The sequence below is a fragment of the Drosophila albomicans genome, chromosome 3, assembly GCF_009650485.2.
Source record: "Drosophila albomicans strain 15112-1751.03 chromosome 3, ASM965048v2, whole genome shotgun sequence".
Taxonomy (NCBI): domain Eukaryota; kingdom Metazoa; phylum Arthropoda; class Insecta; order Diptera; family Drosophilidae; genus Drosophila; species Drosophila albomicans.
In genome coordinates, this window is record NC_047629.2 from 39,453,688 (window position 1) to 39,476,544 (window position 22,857).

At 37.6% G+C, this 22,857-nt stretch overlaps 5 protein-coding genes across 6 annotated transcripts; 3 read left to right on the plus strand and 2 right to left on the minus strand.

The window, feature by feature from the left end:
• Positions 1-7,309: 7,309 nt before the first annotated feature.
• LOC117570776 (rhythmically expressed gene 2 protein) lies at positions 7,310-8,410 on the plus strand. The gene is made up of 3 exons (XM_034252613.2): positions 7,310-7,585; positions 7,653-7,741; positions 7,823-8,410. Exons 1-3 carry the CDS (start codon positions 7,428-7,430, stop codon positions 8,359-8,361), a joined length of 786 nt encoding a protein of 261 aa, XP_034108504.1. The 5' UTR covers positions 7,310-7,427; the 3' UTR covers positions 8,362-8,410.
• Positions 8,397-9,300, minus strand: LOC117570777 (mitochondrial assembly of ribosomal large subunit protein 1). Its single transcript, XM_034252614.2, has 3 exons — positions 8,966-9,300; positions 8,644-8,904; positions 8,397-8,586 (listed from the first exon to the last, which is right to left on the minus strand). The coding sequence occupies exons 1-3, from the start codon at positions 9,264-9,266 to the stop codon at positions 8,429-8,431; spliced, it is 720 nt and encodes a 239-aa protein (XP_034108505.1). The 5' UTR covers positions 9,267-9,300; the 3' UTR covers positions 8,397-8,428.
• Positions 9,301-10,265: 965 nt separating this feature from the next.
• Positions 10,266-19,741, plus strand: LOC117568120 (tyrosine-protein phosphatase non-receptor type 61F). 2 transcript variants are annotated; one of them, XM_034248523.2, is made up of 7 exons: positions 10,266-10,872; positions 14,723-14,896; positions 14,958-15,220; positions 16,078-16,444; positions 16,683-17,266; positions 17,328-17,453; positions 19,559-19,741. In XM_034248523.2, exons 1-7 carry the CDS (start codon positions 10,753-10,755, stop codon positions 19,593-19,595), a joined length of 1,671 nt encoding a protein of 556 aa, XP_034104414.1. In that variant the 5' UTR covers positions 10,266-10,752; the 3' UTR covers positions 19,596-19,741. The 2 variants fall into 2 exon arrangements, with proteins under 2 accessions (XP_034104414.1, XP_034104413.1); XM_034248522.2 differs by lacking the exon at positions 19,559-19,741 and having other exon boundaries at positions 17,328-19,000.
• Positions 19,742-20,253: 512 nt separating this feature from the next.
• Positions 20,254-22,301, plus strand: LOC117569563 (tumor susceptibility gene 101 protein). The gene is made up of 7 exons (XM_034250781.2): positions 20,254-20,424; positions 20,532-20,616; positions 20,707-20,772; positions 20,838-21,113; positions 21,170-21,387; positions 21,449-21,804; positions 21,859-22,301. The coding sequence occupies exons 1-7, from the start codon at positions 20,380-20,382 to the stop codon at positions 22,043-22,045; spliced, it is 1,233 nt and encodes a 410-aa protein (XP_034106672.1). The 5' UTR covers positions 20,254-20,379; the 3' UTR covers positions 22,046-22,301.
• An 8-nt stretch (positions 22,302-22,309) lies between these two features.
• LOC117569567 (transmembrane protein 258) lies at positions 22,310-22,792 on the minus strand. The gene is made up of 2 exons (XM_034250789.2): positions 22,663-22,792; positions 22,310-22,607 (listed from the first exon to the last, which is right to left on the minus strand). Exon 2 carries the CDS (start codon positions 22,604-22,606, stop codon positions 22,370-22,372), a length of 237 nt encoding a protein of 78 aa, XP_034106680.1. The 5' UTR covers position 22,607; positions 22,663-22,792; the 3' UTR covers positions 22,310-22,369.
• Between the last annotated feature and the right edge of the window lie 65 nt (positions 22,793-22,857).

Below are 22,857 nucleotides of genomic sequence, written 5' to 3' on the forward strand. Positions count from 1 at the left end.
GCAAGACTGAGGGGAGACCTCGCATCATGCATTCCATACTTCCGTATGGAAGCTGGCCGTAACATTTTTCCCCTTAATCATCGGGCAGCACAAAATTAGAAAATGACGAACCGAAAGTATTTCCGTTTTATTTTTGGATAGAATATGATTGCATATATGTGTATGGGATATTGGAATGTGGAAGTTGTTTCGCCATATCTCACATTTTTGGTTGATCTTGCCGCTAACAGAAAGAAGAAAGAAGAAGTTGTTCATTAGGTGTCCTGCTAAAAGTCATAATCACCTGTCCAGCCTTCATCAGCTCAAAGCTGTAGAGACACCTTGGGAATATCGTTTTTGGTGGCGTTGTCTTTATGCACCAATGGCAACGACATCGTTGCTTCTTCGTCTATCTCCCTCTCTCTCTCTCACTCTTTCTCGCTTTCGAACTCCAACTGATCGCAACGGCGGCCAAAGACAAATTCTTGCGTTTTTCCCGGAATTCACTCAATAAACTCAAACAAAACCCAAACATTTAACAAACGAACCACAGCCACAGCAAACTCTGCGCCAACTGCGGCAGCAGACAAAAGGCCAAGACGCAGTTCGAAGATGAAGACGGAGATGAAGAGACAGACGAAGCTGCAGACGAGACGAGGCAGAATCGTCTCGGGCAGCAAAACACAAAATAAACCTAAAAGGCGGACAAGGAATTTCAAACAAGAACACACCATGCCAGAGATGCAAGAGATGGAGTTGCAACTTGCAACTTGCCGATGCCGATGGAGTTGCAGTTGCAGTTGCACTTCGAGATGGAGATGAAGCTGTGAAGTGGCGCAGCCAAGCGAAGAAGAGCACACTGGGCAAATACAAAGTCCAGCATTCCGAAGCTGAAGAAAATCACTTTTATGCAACACCAAAAATTATCATAAATAGAGTAAACTTTAATTGGAAAATTATTAGCTAATATAAAATTTGTATTATTCATTTTACATTTTTCATATGAAGCTATGGAAATTATTTTCTTTAGATCGTACGAATTCTTCACTGTTTATTATTATAATTAGTTCGGATGCAGGAAACAGGAAAAAAATAAATATAACATATAGGTAATTCTTTGACGGAATTTGTAGCAAGCTATATTATTGACAGTGAAAAAAACATAAAGTGACCAAATTTTAAAAATAAGTTAAGGTTATTCTTAGAGCTCTGGATTTGCACTAAATTTAGAGCTAAAATTAAGTTTAGGAACTCTTTCTGTTTTACGAAAAAGTATGTATCTTAAATAAATATTTTTCAATTTGTCTTAGAATTTGTTAATTTTGCCAATTATCTTAAATCAGAACAATAATTGCAAAAGCATTCTTAGCTCCTAAAATGCTAATCAAGAGTTATAGGGTTCATCTTTATTTAGAATCTTTTGGATAGTGTCGACACTGATAATAACCAATATAAATTATAATTCAAAATTGGATTTTAAACCGATTCATTTACTTATTCATTGCATACTTCAGGGCTATTTGAACATAAATTCTTGAAGGTATGTACCTAGTCCTTATATGCACTTGTTTTGCATCTCATCCTTTAATTAAAGTGTAATTAAATTTTAGCTTAATAAAGCACAAGTTAAATCACTAGGAACCCTTTAAGCTAGTATGAAATAAATATAAAAACGCATTCTCTATATGATCTAGATATATTATCCTTCAGCTAGCTACGACGAATTGTGTTTTTTATAGATTTAGTACTAGGTAAGGTATTAAATTATTGTAAAATTATGAATATGATTATCAAATCGTTTATTTGATCTATACTACTCAACTAATTAGTCACAACATTATTTAGCTATATTATTTACTTTTGCATAGCATACTTTCTGGAGCTAAGGAGATATAGGAGCCAAAGAACTGCAAGACTTACTTTTTCCTTGAATTATTTACAGGACTGGCATCCAGGAGTGTCATCCAGAGTTTAATAACAAATCATTTGCAACACATAAAGAATTTGACATATGCGTTAAAAACACATATTATACAAGATGAAATGAAAAGTGCAAAGGAGAAAAATGTGCAAATATGTTGATGATAGAGCAAAAATATAAATTAATTAGAACATATTATCAAAGTAAATTCATCAACAATTAAAAACAATAAGCTAAATAACAATGTTATAAAATATAATATAATTGTAAATAATCTATATAAATTTGTAAATAATGTCTCATACAATTTGTAAATATAAAGTTGTAAATAGATTGAGAAATTGAGAACATACTTTTTAAATAAAATAAATAAATTTCTATATTTTTATCGTCTTTTGAATCATTTAAAATGGCATTTACAACACGTTAAGAAAAGTTTCAGTTCATGTTCTACTGTTGAACTATTTGTGCATCAGCAAATGAACTTGGTGCACAAAAGTGGTTAGTTAGTGGGCGAGTCCGCTGCAGAGAGCTTGTGGCATGCAGCATGAAGTAGGCGGAGGCGGTGGCTGAGGCGATGGCGGTGGCGGTGGCGGTGTGTTTCAACCACAAGAAGCCAGACCTAATCCGTTTTGTGGACTGCCACTGGGCAGAAGGGAGTAAAGTCGAAGTCCAAGGCAATCTGCGGCTACTGATGGCGCTGGCGCTGCTGGTGCGGTACTTTTGCTGCTGCTGCTGTTGCTGCCACAGCGAGTGGCAAGCTGAGAGGGCGCAGGCAGAAGGCAAAAGGCGAAGGCGCAAGCGCGCAGTCAGCTCCTAAGCGCTACAAGCGAATCCTCCTAAAAATTATTTATTAACATGGTAGAAATTCGCAAACAGGTTAAAACGACCAATCAAAACAACAACTGCTGCAGCAGCAACCAGCAACAACAACAGCAACCAGCAACCAACAACAACAAAAAGCGGCGGCGGCGGCAGCCAAAGACCCAAAGTGCAGATAATATTAAAAGGCAGTCAGGCAGCCAGTCGGCCAGACAGAGTTGGAGTCGAACTTGGAGTTGGAGTTGGAGTTGAAGTTGGGCCGACCGACTGTCGGACGGACAGACAGACGGACTGGCAGACACATTTCGAAAAGGGCCAACATGAAATTCCATGGGAGTCATTGACTTTATTATTATTGGTTGCTTGGTTGGCTAGCTTGGCTGCTTTGGCTGCTTGACTTGGCTTTGCCTTGCCTCAGCTTGCCTTGGTTAGGTTTACTTTGCTTTGGTTTTGCCTCAACTCGACTCAACTCAACTCGACTCGACTCGACTCAGCTTGACTTGACTTGCTTGAGTTGGTTGCTTGGTTAATTTTCTTGGGAAAGTTTTTGTTGAAAGTTGGGCGGCCTTTTTTTTGTATTTTCTGCTGTTTTTTTTGTGTTCAGTCTTTCTTCGCTGCTTTTTTAATTTTTTGCAACTGAAGTAGTTGGCGTTAAAAAGAAGGTAAATACTAATCATTGGGTAGGACTTAACATATGTCAGTAAATCGCCGAGTTATCCAACTGCAAATTATGCCGCTGCTCGCACAGCTTAATGTAATTGAACATTTCTTTTATTTTTTGGTTTAAGCGCTGATAACAAAGGATCTTAAGAAAAACAATGTAAATTTGTAAATTACATACTTCATACATACTTCATACTTACTTACTTATGTACAAATTTAATAAGAAATTTACAAATTAAGAACATAATAAATGTCTAAATAAAATGTTCTTACATTTTTAATAGATTCATTTAAAAGGTAGACTGTTGTCAAATTATCCTAAATTCGTGATTTAAATGTATTAAATGTATTAAACGAGCAAGTCTTAATGAAGAAAGTATTAAATATTAAAATACTGTAAACTATTTCTTACATTTTTATTTAGCAGAATATTTTTAATAAGTTTATTGATAAACTATATAAAATCCGAGTAAAAAATATCATATAGTCTGTTCAGAATCTATTATGAATGGAATTCTCTCATATTAATAATAAAACATTTAGAATAATAATTTCTTAAAAATAATTTAATAATTTTACATTTAATACTTATTTCTGCAGTGGCGAAAATAATAAAAAATTGTTGTAAATGAATTCAATTTAAAAAAATTTAGCAAATAAATGACTTCAAGTTCTCTGATAGCAATTAACATTAGCAATGAGTATTTCTATATATTAAAAAACTAAAGATTGAGCTAAATATAATACATATAAGAACAAATATTAATTATTGTAGTTATACGAAAATTATTAAAGTATTATAAATGAGCTGTTTTTTATAAAACAATATTCTAAAGTTAAATGTTTTCTATAAATTGCCTTTATTATTTTTTGGTAAAAAAAATTGCATTGCTAATGTTTCAAGTTTATAAGATTGTCTATACAAAAAGTCGCTTTTTAAGTAAATTGTAAATATGAATAAAATTATTTATATATTTCTAAATTTCTAAGCAAATACAATTCTAGACAAATTAATATTCATAGTAAATTTGCAATATAATAATGACAAAAATTTAACTACTTGCCCAATTTTTAAATAACATTAAAAAATGCCCTTAGTTTTTTCTATCAACACCTCTTGCACATCTAAATAAGTAATTCGATTTTGATATTGATAATAATCATTTTAAATAATATGAGCTTTTTTATACAAATAAGATTCTCTACCAATTAGAATTCACAGTAAATTTAACATCATTCCTATCCTGTTCTATCACACTTGTTGCCCATCTAAATAAGTAATTAGATTTAAATACATTCTGCAAGTTGATTAAATGCGAATACCTAAAATGACATTGTCAATGCGCAAAATGAAGTTTTTAATAAATTCCATTAATACCTCGCCTTTTCTTGGTATCACGTTCATTTTTTGGGGGCCAAGACAAGACAAAATATTGCTGCATTCATCGTTGGCCCTACCAAAACAGCATCTGAAGAACGTTAGTTCTCCATATCGTTGGTATGTGTGGAATTTACTCAGTGTGGTTATTTTTTTTTTAGGTGTTTGTATCTTTTTGGACGTTGTTGCCCTTTCCATAGAAACTTGAACCTAACAAAAAACCTTGCTGAGGCAAATTGATACTTTATTTATAGCGAAAACGAACAAAATTGGCAAATACCAAAAGTGCTGCGAACTGGGCGCAGTCAAAAGATGAAATAAGCAGACATATGTGATACCCTGTAAACCTTTCCAAGTGTGCATCAAATCGGGTAGCTTGACTGGAAGCGTACACATTGCTTCCAGGTGGTGAGAGTATAGAGTACGATTTCGTTGAATATAATCTTAAAATATTTTGTATTAATATTATTTCTATTTTAGAAATAGATTTGGATTTATAATACTATATACCAATGGGACTTTTTCTTTTTATAATAATTTAAAATATAATAGTGAAGGAACAAAACATACAAAAAAGGAAGAAATAAATTTAATAATTTAATGAAAAATAATAGTAACAAAATACACGACTTTTTAGAGAACAATAAATAAAAAACTTGAGAAAATCAAAGTAGAACATAGTATATTAGATTTTAGGGGTAAAAGATATTAATAAACAAAAAATAGAAAATTAATATTAAATGTAAAGAAAAATAATATCAGAAAAAAAATATATGACTTTTTAGAGAACATATAAATAAAAAACTGATTTTAGGGATTGAATTCATAATAGAAAATTCATTCTGTTGTCCGACGATAGAATTATCCATATCTTAAAGACAATTTAAGTTAAATAACTAAAAATTCACCTTTTGTAGCTGGTGGATTCAATCCTTCATAGCTCCATCATTGGCAATTCAAAACTAACAAATTTCAAATTTTTTATTTGTATTACAGCGTATCTAGCAGTCGCGCAATATCGACTAGATTACTCTTTTTGCTTATTGCTGGCTTTTTGTGGGCGCGCGCGCGCTTCGCGAGTCAACAGAAATCAAGAGAACAGAATTGCCGACCACAACAAGAATCCAAAACGATCCCCGCATAAAGCTTAAAGTGCACACAACAAAGAAGTTAAGACTGTGTGTGTGTGTGTGTGTGTGTGTGTGTGTGTGTGTGTGTGTGTGTGATAGCATTGGACAGCACTTTTGGTCCATTGGGTTTGGGGCTATTGTTGGAAGCTGTCGTTGCAACCACCGCCGTCGACGTTGTCGGCGACGTCGACGCCGCCGCTTTGGGTATGAATGAATTTATGCTTTTGTTATTTTTATGTGTGTTTTCACTGGAATTTCGCCGCATGCCTTATACGGCATGTCTGTCTGTGTGTGTGTGAGTGTATATTTGCGCATCTGTGTGTGCTTTATATTTTATGCCGCTCGTTGGCCAATAAAAGGATACAAATTTGGCTGTCCGCTACTTTCATCGCCAATTTTCATTTGTAATTGGTCCTCGACGAATGCACACCAAAAGGCAACCGGATCCAATCAAGCGACAAAATGCCGCAAAAAGTCCAACACACCGAAGCGTGAATACGCTAGCAAACATAATTAAAAACACTTTGCATAGTAACACAACTCATCGTCGTCGTCGACAGTTGTGTGCAGGAATTCCATTAACAAATTGTAAATTATTATTTTTGTTTTTTGCTCAGCTGATCAGCAGATTGTTAATCATAATTGTGGCCACGCCAAGTGCACAATGTTGAGAGCCGGCAAAAGTTTTAGGGGCAGGTAGACAACGTTGCTCGGTAGGTCAAAACAGCAGATACGTGCTGCTGCTTTTGTTGTTGCTGCCTTTGCTGCTTTTTGCCAATTGTTGTTGCTTCCCACGAGCATTAATAAAACTGACACGTCTGCCATATGCGAAGTTTCTTTTACACATTTTGTTTTTTTCCGTTTATTTATTTTTGTTTTGCCAAAATGTCGCCGACTGTTGCGTTCGACCTCGAAATGCGAACAGCTAAACGAGAATGAAACGAACGTTGCACAATACAATTCAAATTTTGAATTACGCGGCTGCATGCGCTGGTTTGTGTCTTGGCTAAATACCAAAATGAATGCTACAAGTGCTGCCAAACTGCGCTAAACTTTTACAGCAGTGTGACCGCAAGCAGTGGTGAGTATTTTTTCAACAAGTTGGCAGCACTTTCAAGTTATCGCGGGCTGTTCAACTTGCAACTGATAAGAGACTATTATTGTTATTGTTTATCTATTGGGACAATGGCAATCCGAAATCAATACTAAGCTTATTACCATAGGCTACTGCCCTGATAAGCTTAGCCAGTTATGAGATGTTGTCATTAATAAGCTAGAGAGATATAAACCAAACCGAACGCATACAGAGAAAAAGATTTATGTATAAATCCGCAGCTGATAAGAAAACAGCAGCAGCAGCAGAAGCAGCAGCGGCAGCGACAGCGCAGCGGACATAGAAAACAATTATGGGGGGACTCGACACACGTAGTACGAGAATCGCCGTCTAACGCAACGCAGGCGAAAATCAACAAGTTAATCGGTGTCAGGCCATTAAAAAATATTGACTTTATATATAGAGAGACCCCTAGCAAAGATGCGCAGCTTGAATCGTTTTCGCTTGATAACCTTTGATGTAACAAATACATTATTGCAATTTCGCACCAGTCCTGGCAAGCAATATGGTGAGATTGGAGCGCTCTTTGGCGCACGCTGTGATAACAACGAACTGGCCAAGAACTACAAGGCCAACTGGTAGGAATACACTATAAAAATTTGAAATGCCATCCTTAAATCAACTCCGAATGCAAATCTCTCTCAGGTACAAGATGAACCGCGACTATCCGAACTTTGGCAGAGAAACATCGCCGCGACTTGAATGGCAGCATTGGTGGCGTCAGCTGATAGCAGGTAAGCGATAAACTGCAGCTCTCCTCTCAAGTGTTCAAAGTGCAAAGCAAATTCCAATTGTTTGTTTGCGTATTTTGCCAGGCACTTTTGCTGAGAGCGGCGCACCGATACCCGAGGCAAAGTTGGACGACTTTGCTAATCATTTGCTCGAACTTTACAAAACTTCGATCTGCTGGCAGCCATGCAATGGCAGCATTGATCTGCTCAAGCAATTGCGCCAGCATGCACAATCCGGGAAGCCATGTCGTGTGGGTGTTGTGGCCAACTTTGATCCACGTCTCGATGTGCTGCTGCGAAACACAAAGCTGGAGCAATACCTGGACTTTGCTCTCAACTCTTACGCTGCTCAGGCGGAGAAGCCACAAGCTGCCATCTTTGAGCGCGCCATGGCCGAGTCGGGATTGAAGGAATTGAAGCCAGCGGAGTGTTTGCACATTGGCGATGGACCAACCACAGATTATTTGGGCGCCAGGGAGGCGGGTTGGCATGCGGCTTTGGTGCATGAGAAAAGCTATTCGTATTTGGCCAAGAAATATGGTGTGGACATTAATCGCAATCATGTCTTTCCCAGTCTCTATGATTTCCACAAAAAACTGAGCGACGATGCTGTTGTTTGGTAGACGCAGGTGTCATCAACATAACAAATACATTACGCTCTCCTTAAGCACACATTTGTGGGGTTTTATTTTACGTTTCTGACTTGGGCAATGGAGCCATAAACATGTTGCCCATGGGTTGCTGTGGCTTTTGACTTTCTGTATCGTATTGGGAGCCAATGGCCCACAGGGACTCCAAATCGTATTCCTCGCGTGCCTTGGGCGAAAAAATGTGTAGCGCAATGTTGCCTAGAAAAATGCGCAAATAATTAGCAATTGTTTAAAAAATATTTAATATAAACGCACCCAAATCCATGGCCATCCAGTCGTGACTCTTTTCGCCCTCAATGCGTGGCAACAGGTCACCCTTGGAGCGCTTGATTTTGAACATGCGACGCACAAATCCTGCTGTGGCCAACATATGGCGATAGCTACGTGCACTGCAGACAACCAAATGATCCACATACTTTAGCTCCTCCGGCACATAGCACACAAATATGTCATCGACATTCTCCTTGCGCAGCAACTCCACGAGATCCTCCACATCAAACACGCCATGTACTCCGCCTATGGATTAAGGCACAAAAAAGTAAGCAACAAGTGATAAGAGTTTACTTCTCCTACTCACGCTTTAAATTCAGGCCCATGTATTGATCCTCTGCAGTGTCAACTTCCAGCTCACGTTCCCGGTAGCGTGCCTCTTCGACATCAAAGATCTCGGTGGCCTCCTCATCACGGAACACTTTGTATTTATCTTGCACGCCGCCAGCCACAAAAAATGAGCTGAGTTCTTGTTGCTTATCAGTAAGTTCGTTCTTTACTTTTGACGGTTGCGGCTCTGGCTTGGTGAATTCATGATGAAAGCCACGTAAAATTGGCACGCTTAAACGTTGATCACGTATTAAGCGAAAAATGCGCGTTTTTAACATAATTTATTTATTGTGCAACCAGCTGACTGTAAAAAATATTCAAAATAAAACCAATATACTTTGAAATAATCTACTAAATAATACCAGATTTACATTAGCGATTGGTATAATTTTTAAACAGGCGCAGCTTTTGAATTTCCCCTTAGAACAAACGTTCACATTTTTAAAAACCGAAAAAATTTCATAGTCGCTAGTAACCATTACAATTTTGTTAAGATTGGTATGCTAGTAAAATATATTACCTCTTATTCAAACCAATTCCATCAATATTAACGTTTATCTGGTTATGTTCCTATTGGGCTTAAACAATCGATTGAATCGATTCCACAATCAATAAATCGTTACCAGTTTTAGTTTTTATTTTTCGGTGCTAATAAGATAATAAATAATACATTAATTGGAACATTTCTGTTTTAATTCATAATTCTAAATAATTGTGATATCCCCAAATCTTTCCCCATACAATTGCACAGTTTGAGGCATACTGCCCATGCTAATCTATCAGGGCTGACAAATATATATTTATTAAATCATTTCAAATTTCATATTGCTTCAAAATACCAAAACAAATTGAATAGTTTTCCAATAATTAAGTTGCATTTTGTTAAACTGTTTTCAAAAATAGCTGGTCTATATTTTGTTGATCGTCGCAACATTCATAGTTCATTACATTCTTATTGGAATAAATATACTGAAATATACCTACCTGCCTTTCAATTCCATTCCACTGAAAAAAATTTTACTCGATTTCGCTTTATTTCAAAACAATTAATTTTGTTATAATATCCTAATGAATTTAAGTATGGGCTTTAAATCGTAAATCGACTAGGCGAGCTTTAGTTTCTTAGTTGCTCATCTAGTTACGCATTTTCGAACATAAATGTTTGTAAAATTCCTCCCACACCTAGTAAAGTGTTACCAAGTTTGTAATAATGAGTGCGGTATATTGGTATATTTTTCTCCACAAAATAGCACTTCTATCATTTGCAATTGCGGTCTCTCATTGCTGCTAATTTGCGGAAAGAAAAAAGCGAGAGAAAAAAACATTACTAATCAAAACTAAACAAACAAAAACGCACGCATTTGCTGCTGTTTTAACGTGGTGAAGAATATTGTGAATAATGTGGCAAATTGCAATCGATTGTACTTAGTTATACATATGCATATTTAATATACAATTGCCGCCGCTAGCCTAAAACAACACGCCAACTAAAACTAGAGGGGCAGCCAGCCAACCAGTCAGCGAGATAGCAACAGACAACAGAAGAACCACCGTCGCCTCCGTCGTCGTCGCCGTTGCCGTCGTTGTAGTCGAATTTTTCTTACGCACTATTTACTCGGCTCAGTCGTGTGTTGTCGGTGTGTCGAAAATAAAAAAAAAATAACGCAACGAATTGAATCGAAAAGTAAAAAAACAAGCAAGCAAGCAACGTTACTAAATTAATACAAATTCCAAAGTAACTAAAACAATCAAATCAAGTGCACAATGAGTGAGAAGGCGACAACGACAGCAGCGCCCACAAAGGATAATACGCCCGCTAGGCTTAAAATTGAACAGGAATATAATGACAAAAAAACTGGATCGGGATGGCATCGGTTCTACAAGGTGAGTGCAACACACATACTGCATACATATGCATATTGTAGACAAAAAAAAACAACAGCTATTGGCAAGAAGAAGCAGCAAACAGACTGATACAACACACATTCATGTATCCACACACACTCCTATTTGAATATGGCAATGTGTGTGTTTGTGTATAACACTCTCAGACGGAGACGCACATACAATTTTTATTCCTTTTTGATTCGATTTCCACGAAAATGTGATGAGTGCGCAAAAGGCTTCTGCAGATGCCGATGCCACCAACACACACACAGCGCAACCACTACATGGTTATACCTATGTTTGCATGTGTGTGGCTGTGTAGACACGCCGCTCACTCACGGTCAGCCCCACTGCGCTATTATTGTTGTTGTTGTTGCTGTCATGTGAGCGTGCGCTTGTATTTGTAGCTTTTGGTGTCGGCAGCATTGGTCAGCGGAGCAACAGAACAGCAGCAGCAGCCCAACTTCAGTCTTTGGCTTGAGTTTGTGGCGCTCGCGCAACGTTTGCCCAAAAAATGTTACAGGCACATTCTCTCAAACACACACACACACATGGAGCAGTCACTCATTCGCACACACATGCATACTTACGCTCACCTGCTGCACTTTGCATGCGCTCTCTCGTGTTTTTTGTGCTCTTGGATGCTGTTTTGCTGTTCTGCTTTTTTTCTCTTTCCTTGCCTTGCAATTCGCTCAAAATTTTTGTGTGTTCTTGATGATTACAGTGGCCATTTTCTTCTAGACTTTGCGCCGCTCGCTATGAGTACCTGGAATAATGATAAATTCACACTCGACGCAAGAGAGTTTACGATTAAGATTGCCAAAAAAAAAACAATGTTTTTTTTTTATTATTATTATTGATAAAAGGCCGCGTTTGCTCGCAAGCATTTGGAAGTTCCGCGAATTTCTTGTCGGCATTCGATTCGTGTAGAGTTCTAGGAAACACACACATAAACTATGGATGTGTGTGTAGTATATGTTTTGGATTTCATTTGTTTTGATTGCTGTCTGTTGATAATTGGACTGCAACTAACAAACTCAGTATTTTGCATGCCGTAAATCACTCAATCAAATAGTTAGATAGGATGGGGGGGAGAAAGGGGATTCAGTTAGTGCGAAATCTTTGCAATGTGTGAAGGGTTCGAGATGAGCTTTCGCTCAAAAAGTTTTTGCATTTACCGCTGCAAGTAGTCGAAAGTATTTTTCACACGCATAAGCACATACGCATACACACACACACATACACATACATATGAGTAATTCTTCACAAAAGGGCAGCAACGTCTGGCTTTTGGGCCTGGCCTGGGTTTCTTTTCTTTTGCCTTCCGAGCTAAACTGAGCTGGAGTTTCTGCTTTATGACCAGTTCCGGCGAAATGTGTCTTCAGCTGTTGCTGCTGCCAATGTTGTTGTTGTGCCCGCTTCATCGTCGTCGTCGTTGTCTTTGCCACTCACTTGAATTTGGATTTCACGGAATTTAACTTCGCAGTTAGGATGACATTGCCTGCGTATCTCTCTCTGACACGGTCTCTGTCTCTATCTCCGTCTCCCTCTTGCATGCTTGAGTTTTTTGTGTAATGAACGCAATTTGTTGTTGTTGTTGTTGGTTGGCCCCTTCTTCGTTGTTCCTTTTGGCTCCTTTCTTTATGCGCGCTGTGCGAGGATAATCTAATTTTCCAACTAAATCCGTAATAATACAACGACGAAGCCAAGCTTGAACAGCAGTATCCTAATTGTTTTCGCTTGAAAGCATTTTCTTTTGTACAATTGAACGTTTCCAATGAATTATGACTGCGCAAAAATAATAATAACAATAACAATAATAACTCGAGCAAAAACTGTTTAAATTGTTATGCTTTATGCGCACTTTAATACAGTTTTCTTTTTGTTTTAGTCGAGGGAGCTTTTTTTCTTGCCTATGACAACAAGCAGAAGAGTAACAAGTAAAGTAACGGTGCTTGTTGTGCGCCATTTGCAATTTATGCCGTATGCAATTTGCATACCCTGTAACACTCATTATGAGTGGGGTAAATTCACTGTAAACCAAATGACTCATCCATAAGCATGAGTAATTTTGATGACTAGAGGTATCTGTTAGCCGAGTTCCCCATTGCTTTGGCCATGCTCTGGAAATTCTGACTGCAATTTCTTGTTGCAACAGATTTCACAACTGTTGCATGTCAACAATGCAGATATACTTGGAAGAGCAAAGGGAGGGAGGGAGGTAGGGGGTCACCTGAATAATCAAAAAGCATAAAGAGTAAACTGTAAAGTAAGCAGCTATTATTTGCGGCAGATTAATGTAATTACTTGAAATATGCACTTCAAGTTGCGGTGCATCAAGTGAATCGCTTTTAATAGCCATTACTCATAAGGTATTTAAACTTAGTGACAACTAGGAAATGTATTTCAGGCATGGCTGTATAAATATATCTGCCTGAAGTTATATTCTTATATTTTCTTGATCACCATTTGTGATTGCAGTATATTGAAGTTCTAAATAAGAACAATATAATATAATATATAAGGTAGCTTCTGGAAACAAAAACAAAATCTTGGTTGTCGAATAATCAGACCTCAGGGATTTTAGCAAATTCGGTGGCAAGATTCCTAATAATCAAAAAAAAATTTTTTTTCCAAATTTCTTTGCTACACTTTCTGCTTTTTTTATTATTATGACTTAATGTAGGGGTACATTTGAGTAAAATTATAAAATAACATTTCAAACACTATTCTTAGTGCACTATAGACTGAAGACTATATTATGAGGACTCTTATTGGAAAAGAAATAGAAGTCTATTCCTTGGAAAATAGTTCAACGTTCGGCAAACTTTTTTTTTTTTTATATAAATAAATAATCTTATTCTCAATAATTTGTGAAAATTGCATTTCATCGTATAATAAACTTGAGTTAAAGTGGTTCCCCAGATAATTTTGAAAAACGGCAATCATGCTTGGAATTCCCTTTAAAGTGAATATATCAAAGCCGAGCAAACTCGATGGTCTGCAGTTTTTGCACTTGCTGTTGACTGATAACGAAGCAACTGCTGGTAACAGTTACAGTAACGATAATCACTCGCTGCATTTTAGGCCCACAAGAGATGATTTCGTTTTGTGTCGTCTGCTTCGAGTGAATTCTCGCTTAACTCTGAGAACTGTCTGATGCGTGTTATCGGGCAATGTTTCTTTGTAATTGCAATTGCAATTTCATAACACTGGAAGTCAGTCGTCAGCCTCAATTTGCGACGCACTGATTATCGGGGAGTGGCGTCGCGACTTGACGAACTGATTCACCTACTTAATGACAAGCTGACAATTAACAGCTGATTTTTGACGCTGCCGTTGCTGCTGCTGCTGCATATCAAAATAACTCTGACAGTAACAATGAACATGCGAATTGTGGTGTCTCATCAGAGGGAAATTGTTAGTCACGCGTTAAATGCAAATTTCAATTGTGTTTAAATTTAGCCAAAGTGTCGGAGCAATTGGCACCAAGTACTAGACATAAATTGAGGATCACTTGAGGACGTCGCAGGCGACATTGAACTTGTTGATAATGTTACTCTATCCATAACCTAACCATGCTCTGCTCTGCTGATAAGCAGCCAAAGATAATGCTGTTACCAATGTGAGTGGAGTATGCGTGGAGCACACATTTTGACCAATTAGTCATACACACGTTGAGCAGTCGCTAGGCCATGATAAGAAGCGAGTCCAATATTACCAATGACAGTCGCTGTTGTGGGGGAGGGCTATCCCCAAAAAATCAATTGGGGAATTGTGTGAATCACCAGGAATACTAACAATGTGCAACTCATAATTGTTTTATTTCTGCTTTTTGTGATTACAGGAATTGTGCGAAGTATGCGACCGTGAGGCTAAAGAGCAACAGTTTACCACATTGGAATCGGAGCGTTCACAGAATCGAGGCCTGAATAGATATCGAGATGTCAATCCCTACGATCATTCACGCATTATCCTCAGACGTGGCAATGTCGACTATATCAATGCCAATCTGGTGAAAGTAAGTCACAAATTTGATTAATTCAAATCAACAAATGTAACAAACATATATTTGATTGCAGCTGGAACGCGCCGATCGTCAATATATACTGACACAGGGTCCGCTGCTGGACACGGTGGGGCATCTATGGCTGATGGTATGGGAGCAGAACTCGCGCGCCATTCTTATGCTCAACAAACTGATGGAGAAGAAGCAAGTCAAATGCCATCTGTATTGGCCAGATCAACTGGGACCAGAGCACGCTCTAAATCTGCGCGATGTCAACTTATCCGTTGAGCTCATCTGCTGCGAGAACTATCAGAACTTTGTGCGCCGATGGTTCAAGTGAGTTTAAACCGGATTTTAAATACTAGCGAAAATGGGTTTAGTTTTTTGTTTTTGTTGACCCTGTGGCACGTTGACGTTGACAATCGCGCGCGTTTGTCATCTGATGCAATCCTATTAATAGCATCGCCCAGATAGATTAGCTTGACTGACTGATAACATCACGTTGATTGCCATCATTACATATGTTGTGCCAATTAAAAAGAGTAATCATTCAATTGTCAGTCAATTAGGTAATTGATATTGCACAATTCTTGGTAAAACTGTAATCTAATTAGATGCATTATTAGGATTTTAATGTTAATGTTGGTGATTGACAGTTGAAAGCATCCCTGAACCTATTAAATATGTTCAGCAATGTTCTAGTTAAGAAGGTTGATTAGGTGTTGCTTTGCAAATTAAGTTCATTAATGCTTCCACCTTATAAAGTCAAAAGGAATCTTTAAAGTTTTCTGTAGGTTTAATGAAAATTGTATAGTAAACTTAAAAATGGTTCAATAACTATTATTTTTACCTTGAATTTAATTACCTTTTGCTTATGCTACGGTTGTGTATTATTATATAGTTTTATGTCAAATTAATAAACCTTTTAATCACATTCTTTAAAGATTTGATGAACAAAGTACAGCGAGCTTATTTGCTTTACCTTGGGATTCCCAATTGGTAATGAGGCAATAAAATAATTACCACAGATTAATAATGCCAGTCGTAGCACAATTTAAGGAAACAAATAATGAAAACTATTCAATGATTTAAGTATTATTTTCATGACAATTCTTTTACCATTTTGAGGGTAGTTTCACAGACATTCCTTTTTATGAAGTTTCCCTATTTAATCTCTACATTATCTCTTACAGATTAACTGATCTCGAAACGAAAACGAGCCGTGAGGTTATGCAGTTTCATTACACGACCTGGCCGGACTTTGGCATACCCAGTTCGCCGGATGCTTTCCTCAAGTTCTTGCAACAGGTGCGCGACTCGGGTGCACTCAACAAAGATGTGGGTCCAGCTGTCGTTCACTGCAGCGCTGGCATCGGTCGCTCTGGTACTTTTTGCCTGGTCGACTGTTGCCTGGTGCTGGTGGATAAATACGGCGAATGCAATGTGGCCAAGGTGTTGTGCAAACTGCGCAGCTATCGCCTCGGGCTTATACAGACACCCGATCAATTGGACTTTTCATATCAGGCAATCATTGAGGGCATCAAGAAGTTGAACGACCCCGTACGTATACCAAATAGAAGTTCTCACAGAAACTGCGCGCAATGTTGAATCTACAAATTGTCCAATTGTTGTTGAATATTTTGTAGTAAAAATTTATTGTTGATTATTGCAAAGTAATCATTGTAGTTTTTCTTCTCAACAAGTTTTTTTTGAGTATCTTTAAACTACATTTTGCGCATTTTCATATCCATACAACATTTATTTTGCTAATCTCATGTTCATACGCTTCACTTTGCAGAGCTTTCTTGAGGCAGAGGAGCCGATTCTTAGCAATGATACGGAACCGCACACACAGGACGAACAACCGCCGCCATTGCCACCGCGTTCGCATTCCCTCAATTTGCCATTGGCCCCCAACACTGGCGGCGTTCTCTCCCTCGATATGCGCGCTGCGCATGCCAATGGCGATGGCATTGTTGGCGAAAGCGACATTATCTTAAGCGGCGGCGGCGGCGAGAAGCCGACGCTGAGCAGCAAAGATGCGCTCAACAATATTATTATAAATCAGCATGAGATCGTTAATGCCGAGGTGGCAGACAGTCTATTGAATAATCGGCCATTGCCTCCGTTGCCCACGTTACCACAGCACAGTGAACAGGAATCGGATAGCGATGATGAGGACGAGGACTATGATGATAACGACGATGATGAGGACGATGACGATGAGGAGGAGTATGAGACAATTGACGAACACAAATTGGATACAGCCAACGGTGATGTAACATTGCTGCAACCGCATGAAGATGATGTCAATGCCAACAGCGAGAAGCCAACAGCGGCTGTCGAGCCGCACAAGGTCAACGGCATTGATTTGACAACGAGGTATGTCATTAAGTAATCATTTTGAATCGCAACACATTTCATATATTAATCATTATTGTAGTTCCGGGGATGAGCTGAAGAGACGAAAACGCACCGAATACCAAGCGAATCTGGAGCAGAAAGTCAACGAAATCAAGCGAAAGCAGCGCGAAAACGAGGACAATCAGCAGGCGGCGAAAAAACGAAGGTCATTACTCACATATATTGCGGCAGGTGTTGTGGTTGGCGTTATCGCCGCCTACGCGTACACGAAGCTAGGTTAAGTCCTTGACCAAAACGGCCCCCACCCACTATCCAAAACAACCTTCTCCCCCAAGTCCCCTAGTAGTTATCATCGAGCCAGGAAGTAGTCCAGGAAATAGATGTAGCAATTAGCAGTATGTAGTTTGTGGCACTAGCGTGACAATGAATGATCCCGAGATTCTCGGGCACATATGTATGATGATGATGATGATGATGTATATGTATGTATTGTATGTAGGTCTTATATCGAGCTAACATCAAATGTCAGCGCGACACCAACACTTGCACACACCACACACAAACACACACACGAACACAACACACAGAAAATACGAGAAAACGGACAGCGAACGAGATCAATGCGAATATGTCGCATTTGTTGCAATGTTAATGGCAATGCATATTAGGGAATTTTTTTATATAAAAAAACAAGTCGAAAAAAACAGCGAAAAAACAATTTAAAACAAAAACACACAGCAAAAACAAATGTAACATTTAGGAACTCGGTGTGGAAACGACGAATCCCGAGCACCAAAAGTAGACGATTCTTGCGCAATAGACTGACATTTTAGAACAAATATTTTTCTTGAAGCACTTTCAAAAACGAAACCTAAAAAAAGAGGAAAAATAATATATACAAAAAAAAAAAAAAAAATCTACCCAGAGCATGTGGATGAGAATGAAACTTTAAAAATATCGATGTGTAATATCCAAAAAAGCAAATGCATTTTTCTCTGATTTGCGCTCGCTAAGAATGTACAATTTTTTTATTTATCTAATATGAAATAAAAACGTTGCTAACTTAAATAATGTATGCATATGAGAGAGAATACGTTGGTTGTGCAGAATAATATTCTGACCAAGTTTAAAACACAATGAAAGACCACTCCCACATCCACAAAATATGTCCATATTCACGCTTCACTTGTTTTTGACACACACTTCAGTTTCGCAATGACTTTAACTTGTGAGTATGTGATGTTTATGTGTTATGAAGATTTGATGATGGAACGAACACTTGTTTAGCGAATTCAAAATCGACAAGTTTAATTGATGGCAGCAAAATGCGGTAATGTGCCAAAAAACAAAAATGAATTGAGGAAGAAACGAATAAAAAAAATTGAAACAATTAATCAAACATTTACTTTGCCCGCTATCTGTAACTTTACTTTACCAAAAAAAAAAAAACATTAAAAAACGAAAAGAATAAGAATGATTTCAACGAATTGAAGAAAAATGGAACTGGAAATTTTTGTACTATGAGAATACAGGCGCCTATTAAAGCAATAAAAACGCAAATATGTAGCACAAACATTATAATAATGATAATAACAATAAATAACGATTATGATAATGAGCAAATATGATACAAGCGAAACCATTTTGTATTCTAAAATATAATGGCATTAATTGTATGTAATCTTAAAGCAGATAAGAGGATAAAAGTAAACATAAAAAAAGAAGAACGAATGAGTTAAAGAGACTATTTAATGGTTTTTAGCAGTAAGTGTATACTTTAGATATCTGCGACTCCCTTAACCACTTAACAGCAACATAACATGCATAAATAAACAAACACACATACTTGAATGCGTAGACATGAATGAAACAGAAAATTATTTTTATATGTGTAATCCACAAATTTAACAACTAAATAAAACGAAAACTAACCACGACCCACAATGAGAAAGCGAGTGCGCTTAGAACGATGACGACGAAGACGATGATTTTTATAAAATACATACATATATATAACACATATTTATATAAATATATATACATATATATATATATATATATTTAATACAAGTAACAAATGAACAATACCTATAGTAATGCCTAGTTAACTGAACATTGGCTAAGTACACTGACCTAAAAATGCAACCACACAACAACAACACGTAATATATACATATATGCCTAATGAGTAAAGAGACAAAAACGAAAGTATTCAAATAAAGTTACATTTAAGATACAACAAATGGTGAGATTTTTCTTTTTACCCCCCAAATAAATTATGATTTTTGTGTTTTTCTTATTTGTTTGCAGACGCCCAAAACATCGCACTGTGCCCAAGATAAAGTAAACACTCAATCAACCATCATTTCCCGCCCCTTGCACCAAAACCGAACAGTAACACAATGAACATATCATTTCCCAAAAAACATGTAGAAACTAATTTAAAAAATAATAAATAATAATTTTCAAAAGGATTCCTTTGCATATCCCACACATACTAAAATTGACTTTTTCCTTTATTTGAATTTCCCGCCTAACAAACAGTTATTCAAATGTTACTCCATCGTTATGATTATCGATATATGCCAAATTTATCGCGAAATTGCGATGTATACGTTTTTTCTTTTGTACTCGGTCTAGGAAAGTTCTATATTTGTCCTACACAATTATTATTTATTAAATACAAGGTAATTAAAGTTGGTGTTAAAGTATATTTTTATTGTAGCATTGCGTATACATTCAAATAAATACTGTAGTTCCCCTTTTTGAAAGCCACGCAGTAGCTCTCAAACTGTAAGATACAGACGCCAGCGCATTTCGTGCTTTTCAGTAAAATTCTTGTTCATCAACTGTATTAGGAAATGTAGTACTATAAATATAAATAATATTTAAAACTGTCTTCTATTTTTATCAGCGATTTTGTATTGTTTCAATAAAAACAGCAAAACTATTATTTTTAGTATATTTTTCAGTTAAATAAGGTATATTTGAATATGCAATCTACAGTCACGCTGACACTTTGACGACTTTGTTTTCCTTTTGCGAAATAAAGAAATTTTTGTTACAACAAATTGCATTTTAGTAGCAGTTGTCGGGTCAAAATTCGATAAAATATATTAACAAACTAGAATATGCCTGCAGTAGAAGAGGCGGAAATCAATAAATATCTTTCAAAGGTGCGATGACTCATAATTACCAAGTGTTCTTTTTGTAACCCAATACAAATCGCTCAAATGACGAAACGCAACACGCAAATTATTAATTAATCATTATCACTTTGTAGTATAAAAATGTGGCCGCCACAAGGAAAGACGTTGTCGATGTTATTACTACGTATCGCAGTTTAACGTACGATCTGCAAAAGTTTGGTAAGTATAGCAAAGTGGGTGGGGTTTGATTCAAGTGGTTTTGCAAAGTTTGCATAAAACGTTATAATAATAAACAACAACTCTACGCAGTTTTTAACGATGGCAGCTCCAAGGATTTGTTTCAACTGCAAGGTACCATACCAGTGGTTTATAAAAGTATGTACACGTATTCAAATGAATTACTATGGCAATTAACTTGACTTTTATTGACCTTTCGACAGATAACACCTACTACATTCCCATATGTATATGGCTGATGGATACACATCCGCAAAATGCGCCCATGTGCTTTGTGAGACCTACGCCCACCATGCAGATTAAGGTCTCCATGTATGTGGATCACAATGGCAAGGTTTATCTGCCTTATCTGCATGAATGGCAGCCGCACCGTTCCGATCTGCTTTCACTGATCCAAGTGATGATAGTGACATTTGGCGATCATCCGCCTGTATACTCAAAGCCTAAGGAACAGGTCGCTGCTCCATATCCAACGAACTGTGAGTGATTAACAGATTTCATTAAGACTATTTGTAATCATTGTTTCTATCCTCAGCTTATATGCCACAGCCTGGTGGTGGACAAGGTCCCAGCAATTCGTATCTGCCTTATCCGAATGCTGCTGCTGGTGGTGGCAATTTCCCACCATATCCCACAGGTGGCAACTTCGGACCATATCCACCAAGTGGCGCGGCACCGGGAGGAGGCTCAACTGGCTATCCGCCCTACATGAATTATCCACAACCCGGCGGTTATCCAGGCAACGCTGGCTATGTAAGCACAGAATTCAAACAATTTGCTTAACACGGAATAATTTATGTGTTTTTCTCTTTAGAACCCATCTGGGAATACCAATGCCAATTCAACGGGCACCATCACGGAGGAGCACATTAAAGCATCACTTATTAGCGCAGTAGAGGACAAGTTGAGGCGTCGTATCCAAGAGAAAGTTAACCAATATCAGGCTGAGATTGAAACATTGAATCGGACCAAGCAAGAATTAGTCGAGGGCAGTGCCAAGATTGACGGCATCGTTTCGCGTTTGGAACGGGAGCAAACCGATTTGCAGAAAAACATAAGCGTGCTGCGTGACAAGGAGGAGGAACTAAAGAAAAACCTAGAGACGCTTGAGAATGCCGAGGCAATTGATCCGGACGAAGCGGTGACTACAACTGCTCCCCTATACAAACAGTAGGTTATGAATACATGTATTTCACTGAGAAAGCTAATGGTGTATGCTTTTAGATTACTGAATGCCTATGCTGATGAGGCCGCCACCGAGGATGCAATTTACTATTTGGGCGAGGGACTGCGTGGAAGTGTCATCGATCTGGAGACGTTCTTGAAGCATGTGCGTACGCTGTCCAGGAAGCAGTTTATCTTGCGTGCTACAATGCAGAAGTGTAGGCAAAAAGCTGGACTCGCTGGCTAGTAAACAAAATACCAGATACTTTTCCAGCTGGGCTAGTAAAAGATACAGATACCGATTATTTTCCCCATCTCTGTTGCTAGTTATGATTTTTTTTACAAATATAGAATGCGCAGTTTGCAGTTTTAAAGTGCAACTAATAATCAAACCGCACACATAATAATAACAATATCTGCTATTTGTTTTTAAGCTACAAAATTGAATCTTGAAATTATAATTGTATTATGTGTATAATGAATAAAAACCCAACGTATGTTCACACCACGCTTACAAATATACAATCTATTATGTTTATTGCCAAATACATTTAGAGAGGAATGTTGTTGTTCATACATAAATGCCAACCGTGAGTAGAAGAAACACAATGCCAAAGCCGAGGAATATAGCGGCGCACAGACTGATCAACAACTCTTTGATCAGTGTGCTCTCCTTTGTGTTCTTTCGCGACACCACAAAAACGAAGAACCAGGCGGTGAAGAACGTTCCAATGATGAGCAGCACAGAGGCAAGGTGGGGAAAAACGGCTGGATTGACCGGCGAAACGTAACGTTGCATAGCCTCCATGCTGTGTACAAACAGGTGTTAATGATTGTGTGAACTTAAGTGTTATTTTTACTTACATTCGGGTTTATTATTTATTGTTCTTGGTTTAATTGAATTTTATATTATTTTCTTCTTGTACGTGGCCCGGCCTATGTAGCGTTTTAGGGTTGCTATTCAAAAATCGATTGCTTATCGATTGTTAGGAGTGTCGTAGTGTTGCCAGCTTAAATAGATAACCTTGTGTTATCGATGTATCGAGCAAACGATAGATG